The 14,693-nt window shown below is 39.3% G+C and overlaps 1 protein-coding gene across 1 annotated transcript in view; it reads right to left on the bottom strand.

The window, feature by feature from the left end:
* Positions 1-14,693, bottom strand: part of ALCAM (activated leukocyte cell adhesion molecule) — a 113,768-nt gene that overhangs the window by 14,694 nt on the left and 84,381 nt on the right. The window contains exons 4-8 of the mRNA XM_030952741.1: positions 12,883-12,947; positions 12,421-12,508; positions 11,414-11,596; positions 6,525-6,652; positions 4,778-4,907 (exon numbers count right to left, since the gene is read on the bottom strand). Of these exons, the coding sequence (XP_030808601.1) occupies positions 4,778-4,907; positions 6,525-6,652; positions 11,414-11,596; positions 12,421-12,508; positions 12,883-12,947 (594 nt within the window). The remainder of the gene's footprint in view (positions 1-4,777; positions 4,908-6,524; positions 6,653-11,413; positions 11,597-12,420; positions 12,509-12,882; positions 12,948-14,693) is intronic.

The following is a 14,693-nucleotide window of genomic DNA, read 5'->3' on the forward strand; positions in this document are numbered from 1 at the left end:
ACAAGGCAGGGTGAGAGCCAGTGACAGAAACATCAGGAAACATTGCTCTGGATTTTTCTTAGTTTAAGGATTTGGTGGGCTGGTCATTAAAAAAAATAAATTAATCCTACAGTGAAAGAAAAGCAGAGTTTGCCAATCTTTATTTTGCTTCCCCTCAGACAGTGCCTTGCTTGTAAGCCAAGCTGCCTGATTGAATGACTATCACAGATGTGTGCACACACACAAACACATGCAGTCAAAAGCACACATGACTTCATCTCAAATATAGTACTTGCTGGAAAGGGGCTGCAAAGCCTCCTTTTGGCTTTTAAGCAGAGCTTAAAAAAAGCTTGAGACAAAAATAACAGTGGAGGAAAGTGAGTTTTCCTTAACAAAACAGTGAACTTCACTACTGGCTTCATTCAGTGGTTGCCCTGGGAATGCCACTGTAATTAAAGGTAGAACTTGAGGGAACAACCAGGGCTCAGCCTGTACTACAGGTCTGCAGCATTATTATCTGTGTTACAAGCCCAGTGTCTTTTCTCAGAGGTCACAAGAAGTGCACTTTCATCTGTGAATGAGTTAAAAATCGATGAGATAAAATGGCATTTTGTTTCTGTATTCCTATGGAGATTTCCTATCCTCCCTCCTGAAACCAGCAAATGGAACCCAACTATTCTCCTGTGGCTTCCAGAAGAAAAAAAATAAAGAAATAAAATAACAAGAGTCCTCCAGTGAGCAGTACATAGATTTGGATAATGTATGGGATGTGTTTCTTCTTAAACACATTCCATCAGGGCAGAGGGGTGGTTGAAGAAAAGGCTATTATGTTTTTTTTCCCTCAAGAATTTCCTTCTACAGGTACTTAAACCTTTTGTTCTTTGAAGCAAGATAGCGCCTCAAACCCAAGAGATCACCAAAGGACATGCAGAAGGCATTCCTCTCATATTTGTCATAGGAAGCAAAAATTCATGGAAGTTTTTGCCTTCATCTCAGGCAAGACTAACACTGAGCTCAGAGCAATCCTTCAGCCCAGTCTTCCTCCAGGGTAGACTGACTGTGCCCTGCTGGCTCCTTTGTGTGGTGCAACTGGGACTAAAATCCCTCCCACATCCATCTTGGTTGCTATAGCAGTTCAGGAAAATGTAGAGGGTATGAGATGAGCTACATAACTCAGAGCAGCATTTGTATGACTTATAAGGCAAGAGGGAATTAAGCTACTGCTTAACATAGGATCACCTCTAGAAGCTCTACATTAACAACTTGATTTAGCCTAATTTTCTGCCAGTTTATCTGTAAATTCCACAAAGTAATGTGATGTAGTTACATTTATCTCTCTACTTAGTAAATCTCACTTTGGTACAGAAGTATGAGGAGAAAACATTTCTTGCGTACAGAAGACTATCAAAACCAAATTTTTGTCTCCACTGAAAAAAAACCTTTTCTTTGAGAATTTTCTGTACATCTCACATTTGGCTTTGAAATGTTCTTCAGAAACAAGCTCCTCATCAGGCACCATTTTCAGTATATGCTAGCTCTTAATGTGGTCTCATTTGAAGTTTTGCATTGATTTCAGTGCTGTCTTTGCATACCAAGTAGGGCAGGGAAGAGACAAACAGTGCATTCTGCACGTATCACCACATCATGTGAGGGAGGTATGGAATTAATGTGGGCACACATTTCCGTTTGGAAGCTGTGGCACATCTAGGACAGACTCCCAGCATTTAAAGGAGGCCTCTGATGGAATACTGTGCTGCATTTGGGAAAACTATGCAGGCACCTCTTTGTTGTCTGAACTCCATAAATAAACTAGCAGACAACTGGAAACTTCTAGTATCTTGAGAATAGATTTTTCCATGCAACATTCAAAAGGTGACTTCCCCTGTATTTTCAATGGCTTTACTGAAAGACAAGACAAGTCAAGACAAGGCTATAAAAATATCTATAGAGAAATACAAATGCTATACTCCTAAGACCTTAAATTTACTGGATGTTTTGCAGAACACATTTTATCAGAAAGGAAAGCATCACAAAGAGGAAGTTCCACAGACCTACTTACTCCACACTAGGTTTTATGTGCAGAAACAATTACAGAATCATAGAATGTGTGGGCTGGAAGAGACCTAAAAGATCCTCTGCTTCCAACCCCTGTGCTATGGCCAGGAACACCAACACTAGACCAAGCTGCTCAAATCCCCACAGCAACAGATAATGAAAGGGCACTGTGGGTTGAAAGAGTTGCTTCTTTATAGCTGAGGGAAGAAATAGCTGTCCTCTTCTGCTGGGTGCTTTCTTTGCCTTACCCAGGGTGTGCTTCTACACCTCTGTAAGTGGCTGTAAACAGCTCCTGGCCTGGTCCCCTGCCTGCCAGTTTTGCTCACCTGACCCTGGGCAAACTCACTGAAGGAACAGAGTTGGCAGAGAATTTACAACCTCTGTGAAAAACCGCAAATCCACAACATCAATCCTACTTTGTTGCTGCCTCTGTAGAGGGACAAATCATGCCAACCATGAGCACTCAGTTCTGCTGGACTTTAAATTGGGACCTGGCTGCACAGATCCTGCTCTGAAGGGCAAAAGCTCAGGTTGTACAGGCTGTCCTTTATGTTCCATGGATAAGGCAGGAAATCTTTCATCCTTCCTCAATTTCCTTCATAAATAACTTCCCTAAGCATTATGGGTAACTCTGATGCTTCAATGTAAATTTTCAGCATTCTGGAAGTCTCATAATTTACAGTCAACATGGAAAAATGGAGCTTGGTATTCTCTACAAAAAAATATTTAAGGATTATGGCATAATAATGTTTTTTGATACCAGCAAGAAACTTTCCCTACATAGACATCAAAACAAATCAGTGCCATTATAATGCTTAATAAAATTGGTTTGAGAAAAGACACTACAGTTGAAATTTAACAAATTACTATAAATAGTTTCTCTAATTTAAATTAATCTTAAATTAATTTAAAGATTAAAATTAACTAATTAATTATCTTTAAATTATTTTAATTAATATTATTCTATTGCCTGCTTTTTGTTGTGCTTGTGGTTGGGTTTTTTAAGAAGAAAATAAAAAAATCTAAAATGCTGAGATTGGATGTGAAGAAATGAAAAGCTCTGATTCTTGATCAAGGTTTTTTTAGTGTGCCACCATAGAGAGGAATATTCATCCATACAAAAGGTGAGCAATAAAGCAAAAGAGGAAGAAAAAGTAGGATTTGATAAGCATTAGTAAGTAGTATCTGAAGGACAAACTGCAGAAATGCTTTAGACCAGCATCAGAGAAGACAATGAAGTATCTTAAGGATGGTGCATGGTCTGGACATTCAGGAATTACAGAACTATTCCAGGCTACTACACAACATTTAAAAAAAGGCTTTATTGCAGATAGAGGTGTTTTGGAAAAAACCAAAATGAACTCTAAGTAAAGTGCAGTAGTAGGGTACTGGAGTGCAGCTCTGAGTTCTGAGTAGCTGCACTAGCTGCCAGCACTGGGAAGATTCACGTCTAGAGATTGCATGTTTCTCTGGCATAGCAAAGCTCTTTGAATGTGCAGACAAAATAGAACACACAGGAAAATTGGCTTGTTAAAAATAACTTGGAGCTGAGAAAGTAATTTTTTAGAGTAATTATTTATGAAAGCAAAAGTAGATATGCAATACACTTGGAGAAAAATCAAAGGGTCGGTTATACCAGCGCAAAGATACCTTTGCTATCCAGCACTGAAGAGGCAGCAGCACAGAGGCCTTTTCAGGTTTTACATGCCCAGCTCTTGGCAAACAGAAGAGGTGGGCAGAGTAACAATGGATGATCTTATTAAAGGCAAAATATTCATTAACTATAATAGCGTAATTAATCATGTGTAGTGCAATTAATCAGTAATCACCGATATATTATGCACATATTGTACCTCTTCCAAGAAAAAAAAAATTCAAAACCAAGTATAGAAACATGAAGTTTGTTTTTATGTAAAATATAACTACAGTGAAAGCCTTTAAACTTCATTATCCTTCAGATCCCTCTGAACCTGTCAACTACTGATGATACTGTGAAGACTACAGACAATCAATGTTTTTAGGGGAAAACTTCTACCCCTGGCGTGACTTTTATTTAACAGCCTGTGATAGTATAGCAGAGTTTGAAAGAGTTCCTGCTCTTGACTTCTGCATAAAGAGATCAAAAGCAGCTATGGCTTCAATGGTTCAACCAGTTCAGTGGCTGCTTTCGAAGTGTTGCTGATAGTGTGACTAAACGGTATCCAGGTAAAGAAAATTTACTGAGCTCTGTAGCTCTCATGATGCTGGAAAAAGTAAAAAAACGCAACTTTTCCAATGTGAACATAACGACTTCCTAAGTTTCTTTTCTAGGCTCCTTACACATTAACCTCATTGAGGGAATGGGAAGTTAACTATGAAGAATGACCTTCAGTGATATTCCTGTGGATTAGCTTCCATGTTTGTCTACATTCTAAGGCACAGCTGGAAGAAAGTAATTTGCCCTATATACGTTCACATGAGCAAAAGATAAAATAACAAAATTCTCACCGTATGTGAAAGTGTAATAGAACCATAAATTATCCAAAATTATGTGAAGTGAAACTATCCAGCCAATGAATTGAGAAAGTCAAGATTTTCAAACAGAAATATATTAGAATAAATAGAAATGACTGGACACTCCTTCAAACCAACATTTCACCTGTAGGTATCTGCACTAAGCTGCATACACAAAGCAGAGAAACCATCCCAGGACGTCCAAGATCAGTTTGAATCCTACCTAGGAGTGCAAAATGCAATGACTTACAGTGCACAGTGATGGTGGTCGAGTCCATCATGCTTTTGTCAGTCAGAGAGCACCTGTATTCCCCTGTTGCATTTCGTCTCACATCTGTCATTACGTAAGTATCTGAGCTTCTTATACCTTCTGTTTCTCCCTGTGAGTGGAAAACAAGACATCTACTGTACGTGGGCCTGCTAAACCCACTAATTTTTGTTGAGGATTTTTTTAAATTATAAGGATGGTGAAATACTCCAAAGCACGTATAGACACGGCATCACTGAAATGCAATTACCTATTAGTTAAAGTAACATTTACTTCCTGCATGATAACATTATTTTAAAAAACATTGTTTTTAAAAATCAAGAGCTTACTCTTTTAGTTGAATAACTAACTCATTTTAAGAGGATGTTACAAGACAAAATTTAAAAGTTTAGCCAAAAAAAACAGTCTACTAACAAGTATTGGAGAAATCAAAACAACAAAACAAATTGTGTTTCTAAGTCTTGTTCTGATATATTCAGCTTAGGACAAATCACGAACTGAATTGTACTGCATTGCATGTTTTTGAACAGCACAAGCACACTGGTGTTTTGAATTAGCCAGCAAATGCTGCTTTGTGGCTGTCCAGTTCCCCAGTTTCCCCCTGATTACTGACTTAGCTTTGAAACAAGCACAGAATGATACCCTAATTCGTATATCTGAATCCAGAAAGAGATTTATAATACCTGTGAGCCTTTCAAAGAGATCACCCACTGCAACTCTCCTTGAGAGGAAAGACCAGTATCGGGCAGCAGGGAGCCCACAGATAAGACAAACTCGGGTGTTTAGCTCACTCACTGTGATAGTAGAGCAAGGAGAGATACCAGACACTTTTCCAGTGGCATTTAGTGACTTTCTAGGATGACTCACTGAATCTAAATGGCTGTTCTGAGATAAGGATTTCAGCTGCTAGCTCCGCTTGCTCTCTCCAACAATTCAAACATGCCAGGAGTCCAGAGTAGTGACGATTGTGTTCAAAGGGTGACATGCTGGGTTTGAAATATCTGAAAGGACACCACTTCTTTTGGCTTCTCGCAAGAGCAGCTCTGCTCAGAGCTGCAGCAGGAACAAATAAGGCATATAAAACAGGAGTGGGAAGCAGGACATGGGAACAAGGACCAGGAGTCTTAGAATATAAAGCCACATCTGTCTGTGGATTTCACCAGCACTAAGAAGATTAATGGTAACAAAGCCTTTATTTTTCTCAGTCTGTGTCTTAGGCATTTTACAGATTTGTTCTTCTGTGCTGTCACACACATTATTTTTGTGTTGTTATGCCACCGAACAATTAACTGAAGAAAAGAAATTGCACAAAGATTAATCTGTGAAAGTCCAAAAAATAGCTGAATTTGCTGTACTTTCACTGCTGGATCTGTGTTATGACAACTGATGAGATGGTTTTCTTCAAGATGCTAAACTGCTGTAATCAAAACTGTTTATTAAAATACCTGATGATGGGAAATAAAACCTTGTAATTTTTAGTAGGTCTAAACTCCTGAAAAATTTGGGTGGGCTGGGGGGAAGGAGAGTTTTTTCAAAAATATTTTGGCAACTGAGGTGGTGAGGTGTTCTCAGTGTGATATAATGGTCAATGTCTATCTTCAGTGTTTGTCGCATCGAATTCCTTCCTTCATTTGTTACAAAAGCACGTAGACACTGACATGTAGCAATGTCTGCAGGAAGGAATGATACAGAATATTTCACTAGGCAGCGACAGCAAGGCAGGACTTACTGGAATGTAAAACAGGAACTCCTGTGGAGGAGGGTTGCCATTTCCTGAGCACTTCAGAGTGATGTTATCGCCCTCTTTAATGGTACTACTTTGTGGCAGCACTTGAATAGTCACCTTCTCTGTTGGGTCTGTGAAAATAATGTACATATTTAATAGCTTCAACATAATCATACAGCAACACTATGCATACAATATTCATTGCCCAAGAAAATGCAATTTTATCATCCTGTAGCTGAAAATATTTGCATGTGTAGATCTTTTTATAAAGAACTTGAAGTTAATCACACTTTGTATATTCTTGCCAATTAAGTGCAAAGAACTCATATGACATAAAATTCATTTTTATTCTCCAAAATACCTGTAACTGAAACAGCAATGATTACAACTATGTCATGTGCTTTAAAGCAAAAGAAATCCTGATTAGTATGAACCATTTCATGGTGTGATTTCATTATGAGGGATTAACTTGTCCTCTGTGAAATTCCCTATTTGGAGGACCACAGCAATCAGAAAAACAACTGAATCTCTCAACACCATGTATTAGTACTAGATAATAGCCTTCTGGCATTAAAAAGAAATAAATATGAACTAAGCAACTATATTCAGCCTATTCTATATGCTGATCACTACAGGCTTTCAGAAAGATAAATCTGGTGAACATAATAGGACCCTTAGCGTAATCAACAGAACACTAAACATAACATACTTCTGTCATGTTCACTGAAGTTGAACTATAACTTACACTTTACTTTCATAATTTTTTAAAGCAGAGTATTCTTTAGCAGATGCTATTATTTCTAAGAAGAGGCCTAAACATAATTTTTAGAAAACAAAGTAAAATGAACGAAATTAAAATAATATGGGCATATAACTCTCACTATTTTAATGTCAAAGGATAAATAAAATTCCACCAAAGATGCCAGTCGTGCATTAAGATACAGCACAGCGCATCTAATTAGACACTAAAAAAGTCTCCCCAGCAGAGAAAGCCCTGGCTGACAGGTGATTTTGTGTGTTTAGTGAAGCATGTGCAGTACAGCCCTCCCACCCTCCAGGCCCTCCTCACATCCGTCCCCTGCAGTGGGGTTTCTCAGCACCAGGAGCTGCCTCCCACTGCAGCACTGAGAGCCCTAACACAGCCCAGCCCCTCACCCTCCCCAGGGCAGGACAGGGCTGGATTCCAACCTGCCACAGCCTCCCTCCTTCAGAGCCTCCCTCCCTTCCCATGGAAGCGTCGCGCATGACCAAGCAAGCTTCCACCTCAGCACCTTCAGAGCTGAAGCACAACTTTGCCTGCTTGGAAAAAGGAAGTCCAGCGTCCCTGCTGGAATGGAATACAAGAGATGCAACAAGATAGCTGGCCAGGAATGCCATGCATGCCCCTCTTGGTAGCTGCTGGGCCAAAAAACTCAGTGTCAGGGGCTGCTGCAACATGTCTTTCTTTCTGTCAGGTTTATGATAAGATAAAGTTATCATAAAGAATGTCTAGATATATCCTGGAATTGCTTAGGCTTTGTCTTGAGACTGAAATGGGAGGAATGAATAAAGAGAAAGACTTAATTTAGAACATTTTTTTTCCCACAGAGATAAACAGAACTGGATTAAAAATGTTAAACAGTTAAACAAAAGTTACATTCTTGCAAACCATCAGTCTTTTCTCTATAAATATCCTACCCTTCTATCAACAGTAATCAACCAAGAGCAAATTTTAATTTAATTTGCTAAACTAGAAAAAACCCCCAAACATACAGAAGCAAAACCCACTTTAACTGTTGTCTAAGATGAACAGGCCATTCTTCTGAGGGAGATGCAGCCTGAGAACAGGAAGATGGTGTCCAGTGCCATGCAGAGTGGTGTTTGGTATGAATAATGTACTCCCCTGCTTTCACTAAGAAACAGGAGCAGCCTGGTGAAGGCACCTCTTGCCTCTCAATGGCACACATGCCTGACTTGGTCCATCTTACTGGGTGCTTTTGCAAATCTGAGATTCTGCTTTCTACAACAGCAAAATTCCAGGAGCCAGCACCAAAAGGCAGCCATTTAGTACATGAATGCTGCTATCCCAGGGCTGCCCCAGCCACTGCACCATTTCAAAGAAAACACCAACGCTGGAAGCAGCCAGAGTGTGCAGTGTCCTTGACTCTAATCTGTTATGTAAAGCAGTTTATCCATAACAAAACAGACACCTAACAGCAGGGCATGACTGGGAAGCCTGCCTGACAAACATTATCTTTTTACACTGATTAATGCTGAGCAGAACCCTACATAACTGGAGCCTAGATGATTAAATATCTGAGATAATATCTAAGTGTCCAGCTCCAAGACTCCTCTCCCAGTACTCCTTGCTTTCAGAAGCTTCTTTGCTTACAGCTGCAAAAGCAAGCATGTAACTGCTGCTAGCTGAGCTAAATCCTAATCCAAGTAACATCCAACACAGCAAGAGCTAATTCACTCTTTTCTCATACAAGGTTCCAGTGGCTGGCTCCTTCCAGGATATGAACTAGTTATTATCACTTGAGTACTAAAGACTGCATTAACTCTATGCAAAAGATAAAGTAAAAACCTAAAACAAACAATAAAACATTTCTTAGATCCTGACTGAATAGATATATCTTTTAAAAAAATCTTCTGAAGGCATAATTTTAATCATGCTCTCCCCATTTCTTTAGGAGAAATGGGTAAGTTTCAAAGAATGAGCAGCAGGTCTTTATGATTTGGTTCTATTGCTTTAGGGATCCAAAATATCAGTTTTGACAGTCAATCTAAAATAAAAAAAGGCTGAAAGACCTCCATGTCTTAAGAGTTGAGTCTTCCATTTTTTAAATCTGCATTATATTTGACTCATTAAAAAAAATCACAATTATTGAGGAACTAATTAGGAACACTGAACTAAACTAAAAAGGCAAAACCAGATCAGATGGGTCATTATCATCAACTAACAGCAGTCATGAAATCCATCTCTTGAAGCTTGGACATCTATTAATGAAGAATTTCACAAATTAATCTGGAGATGCATTTATGCAGAGTAAGGAAGTGAAGTTACAGCAGATGAGAATACTCAGAAAGAAAACTCTGTAACTCCACACTTCAAAGCCAAAGTTCATACCTGAGGCCTCTCCAGTACTGAAGAATGTGCCTGTCTCCCAGTATTTGCTAATTAGCAACACACTGCTGGAATTAATTAAATTGTGTGTTACTAGGCCAGGACTAGAAGAGCTAGTTTATCAAACATTAAATCTTTATACAGAGGGCACACTATGTGTGGCCAGTGACCATCCTCGAGCCACACAGGCATTTTTTTTTCCCTTCATATTGGCTAGTTCTTTCTTGCAAGTGCATGTAGTCCACACACCACAGAAATCTGGAACAGCCTTACCCTCAACAGGTGAAGTGGCCCCAGTGCATGAAAGCAGAGGGGAAATGAGGACAGCACAGCATCTTTTGGCAAGTAATAGCAACAAATGCTTTCTGGTCTTTCCTGGGAACATCTGCCACGCACAACAGGAGTTATTCATGGTCATGGGGCTCCACAAACGACAGAAAAAACAAGTGAAATTTGGTACCCAGCTTTATAAAGCAAAACCAAAAAAATAAGAAATGTCTCTAGCTTTAAATTGATGGGATAGCCGTTAGCAGGTTGAAATGCCTATGGTATTCCCATGGGTGACAGCTGTCCCAGAGGTTTCCTTCTCCTTTAGTTGTGTTGGCTATTACTCTGGAGAAAGAGCTGGTAAAAAGACAGCTCTGTCTTCAGATGAAACCAAAGACCAGCTGCTCCAAGGTTTGGTTTTTGATCAAGGTGAAAACAGATCCCCTACCCTGCGGCTTGACAAACTTTACCTGTAGAGGAAAAGCAGCCATTGTCTAGGCAGAACACACATGGCACTTCCAGCCCATGGCTTTTGTTTTCAAGGCAGCGCTGCACCCACAATACTTGGAGAAATTGAGTGCCTTATTGTCTTTCTTTGCAGCTGGATTACACAGCTGTCATACAGCACATTGCTATGACATAGATGGTGGACTGTATTTAGACCCTATCATTCCCAAAACAGGGACTCATCTTTTATAAGATGAGGTACTAGAAGTGTGCAGAGAGGTAATACTTGACTGGACATATTGACTGTCTCCTGTTCCTCTACATCCTGCTGTGACCTGCTGCCGTCTGCAGTCCTTCAGAAGTGTCATTTTATACGACTTTGAAATGTCTCTTCCCCTGGTCTCTAAGTGCTGCCACCTCCTCTGATCTTTCCTTGCCAACAGCCTGTTTTGTTTATTCAAAGGAACATTATGATTTCCACATCCGTCAGTAACACAGTAAGGAAGCTGCTTTAGAATTCAGTCCAGTTAGAAGCAATTATTTGCACAAATTCTTTACTTAAAAGACTACCAATATTCAAATTATACATTTTAAATGTAAAACACAGCATCTTACAGCTGTAGAGAAGCATTTTGTGAAAGGTAGACAGCCATCATTAACTGTTTGGTGCTGACTCTGAAAAGATGAAAAATATTTGAGTTTACTAAAAATTGTATTGTGTATTTACTGCATATTTCAGGGGGCACAGGATCACTTTTATCAACCACTATAACTTCTCTTAAAATTCTCAAAAGCCTATTTCACTGTAGCTTTTTATGGCCATCGCTTTTCTCTTTTCAATGAAATCTTGATATTCATTACTCCATTGCTAGGAAAAATGAAATCTCAGGTATATCTGAAGATAATAAAAATTACCTTGGCAATGTACTCAGACCTTCTTGATGCAAATCAGTTTTGAAGAAACCATTTCAATAGCCAAGCACTCTCTAATTTTGAAAACTGTTTCTGATTTTGCTTTCCCCTGCCCTGGGGGTAGACTTTGTACAGCAAAAGATGCTTTTTGATAACTTACAGTGAACATCAAAGACAACTGGTTCAGATTGTATTGTTTTCTGGCCAGAAGGTCCATAGTAAGTCACAATGCAAGCGAACTTGGCATTTACATCTTCCTTTGTTGGCATGTACTGAAGAGACGATGTCATGGTGAAGAGTCCGGTTGTTCTGTCCACCATCTTTTGCAAATTTATGACCACAACTGAAAAGAAAATAATGTTTCAGTGTCACACACACAGAATTTGAAACCTTTTTCCTGTATGTTGCTGCTTGTTCTGCATTTGAGATCAGGCTGCAAACATACATGTTACCCAAGAGATTGAACACTTTTCCTCTAGTACTGCCACTGAAGTATACCAGGAACATTTCAACAACATACTCCTAACCTACCTAATATTTAAAATCAAATCCAAACAAAACACTAGTTGCAAAATGGTGGGGTTTTTAATACAAATCAGTCTAATTTGTAAGACAGAAAGAAAGCCTCAAAAATGATGGCAAACAAAAATTAGGATCAAATTTAATTTTTAATTATTCTCTAATTTATAAGGAAGAAAAAATATTGTAGTCTTATTGGTCTGTCAAAGGTGAAAAGAAGGAAAAAAAAATAGCTGTTCTTACATATCCTGGAAAATAATTAGTTGTACAAGATGATGGTCTGTGTGGTCCAAAACACAATATTGGACAGGTATGAAAATGAGACAGTTAATATCTTATAAGAAGTTAGAAATTAGACACAGGTTTCTATTAGTTACATCGGCTCAAAAATAGCCGGGGAATATCATTAATAAAGGCAATTTTGCTCCCCATGATGAGTATTTAAAACTGGAACTAAAAGAGAAAGATTATGTGGTGTAGCTTGGCTACTCTGAAAGGCCCGAACATCTCCCTCCAGCTGTATCTTTCCATATGAGCAGCTTTTCTCAAAGGAAGAATACATTAGAATAAGGCAGAGCAACCCTTATAAACATTTCATGCATACACCCCTGTGTGGATCCAGGGACATTGGCCATTCCCAGAACATACCACCATCCACGGGCTGCAGAACTCTCCCGTTTTTGTACCACGTGACGTTGCCCTCGGGATAGCTGTCCCTTGAAACGCATTCTCCGAGCTGCAAAACAGACAGCAATTAGCCACTTCCTTTCTCCACAAGGCTTTGAAATAATTCTACTTTTACTTACACCATTTGGGGTCAAAAGTTCTAGGAAGTTCAAATGCTTGGTCTCAACTGCTTTTCTTAAATGAGGCACATCGAATCAGTGAGGCATGATTTGGAAGAGGGCGGTGGGTCTAAGATCAGGGTGGCCCTTGTTTGCAGATCAGGCAGGAATAAATAGAGTAGTGGCAAGGAACTGCTCTGTGCTCAGCTGTAGACTCACAGACAGGTGTTCATTCACCCCTCTGAGCCATCACCTCTGTCTGGACTGTAAAGGGACTTCAGGCAGCTGTTGGGAACACAACTGTGAGGGAGAATGCTGCTCTTACCATTTGTAGCTTCTCTGTTTCTAAGAGGTTTGCTTGATGTAAGATTTCTGGTTGAGAGGGTTGTTCTAAAACATAAATAGGATAAAAGTACTGGTGAAGGGAGCACAAACAGCTGTTTGAAAAACAAAAAAATACAAAAAATATGTGGACTTTTGAAATGAAACAGAATAGTCTAGCCTGATACAGTCTTACCTACATTTCCCCATTAAAAGAGAAAGGGTGAGGTATTTCTATTTCAATATTAGCAAAAAGAACAAGAGCAAACTCTCGCTTTAAATGTTTCACACCTTCCATAATGAATTCCATGTACTCTGACAATACATCTTTTAGCCAGACAGACTAGTTCACCACCCAGGAGGAGAGAACCTGATCTGATCTATTGATTTATAGGACACACATGCTGGAGAAGGAGCCAGTAGCACAGAAACTGTAGTAACAAAAAAGCAGCTTTCCTGCAGATATTACTGTAGCTGAGCTGTCAACATTATAAAGGAACAAATTCAACCTAATCATTCTTCTAATGTTTATTTTTCCTAAGTGGGATTATTACATTTAAGAAATTCAGATGATAGAGAAAAGTGTAATTATTTTAACTGATTCTGTGTTAGTTATGACTCTCTTACAAAAAATAAACTTTTTTCCAGTGCCAGTCAGTCTTCTTACTTACTTTTATTATGGTAGACGGATCTCTTAGCTTGCCAAAGTGTAGAATCTATCAGTGTTTCCATCATAAAAGACTACCTTCTAGGGACCATATAACTTGTCTGTTAAAACAGTTTGGCCTGAAGCCCGGAATGCAAATTTTTATCTCCAAAAGAGACAGTTTTCCCCACAATTTTAAAAGAAGAGGGGAAGAGTGAAGGGAAAAAAATAAATCAATGTCTATACAGTCAAGGAAATGTTTTACACCCTATCTGTACTGCTTAAACAAGCATACTTTTACAGACTGAAACATTCTTAACCATGCCAGTGTATAGCACCCTTTCCCCAAATCAAGCTTCCTATCAAATACTGCATGTATGTTGGTAATTCCAGCCCTAAGTGAACTTCACCACTGTCTTGCCAAAGTCTCTACACACACTCCTGAAGGTACTGATACACAGATGCCCTGCTCCTTTGTCACAGAGGTAGCAAGCCTGTGTGTTTTCCCAATAATCCATTTTACTTGTGTGCGTGTTTACGTGCAAATGCACAAAATACTCTTAACTTGAATGACCACCCCAGGATGGAACAAAATCAGATCAAAAGGGAAATGAAAGTGAATAAAAGAAGCTCTTCATCTGACATCTTTCAAATAACTTTGCTTGTGGCAAAAAACAAACCCAAACAAAAGACACAGCCAAAGCTATACACTAAGACTGTCATATTTTCTTGCAAGGACTAATAAAGATTTTTATTTTTATTTTTAGGAGATATACAGTGTTTATTTCTCTTTTGTTAGCTTTAAAGGAAAAAGGTGGATCTTTTCCATATATGAACCTATCAAAGAAAAATTATTTTCACATCAATTCAAGAAAACGTGGTTTTACAAAACCATTCACAGGCCTTCTGGGGCAGATTTTTGAGTCCCATAAACAGGGGTAGTTGCCTGCCTGTCCCAGTCACCAGCTGATCAAGCCATGACATCTTCCCCCACCTCAGCCTTGCTTCCTTTTGCCTCTCATCTCCCCCAGGATGGGTTAGAGAAGACCCTGGTTTTGGTGTTGGATGCCCCTGCCCTGCAGTGATCCTGTGAGAGGAAGGGAGGCCTCCCTGCTCTGCAGCTGCTGAGTGGGGCTCTCCCCATTTTGAGTGCCCTGCGACAGAGCAGG

The sequence above is a fragment of the Camarhynchus parvulus genome, chromosome 1, assembly GCF_901933205.1.
Source record: "Camarhynchus parvulus chromosome 1, STF_HiC, whole genome shotgun sequence".
NCBI classification, from domain to species: domain Eukaryota; kingdom Metazoa; phylum Chordata; class Aves; order Passeriformes; family Thraupidae; genus Camarhynchus; species Camarhynchus parvulus.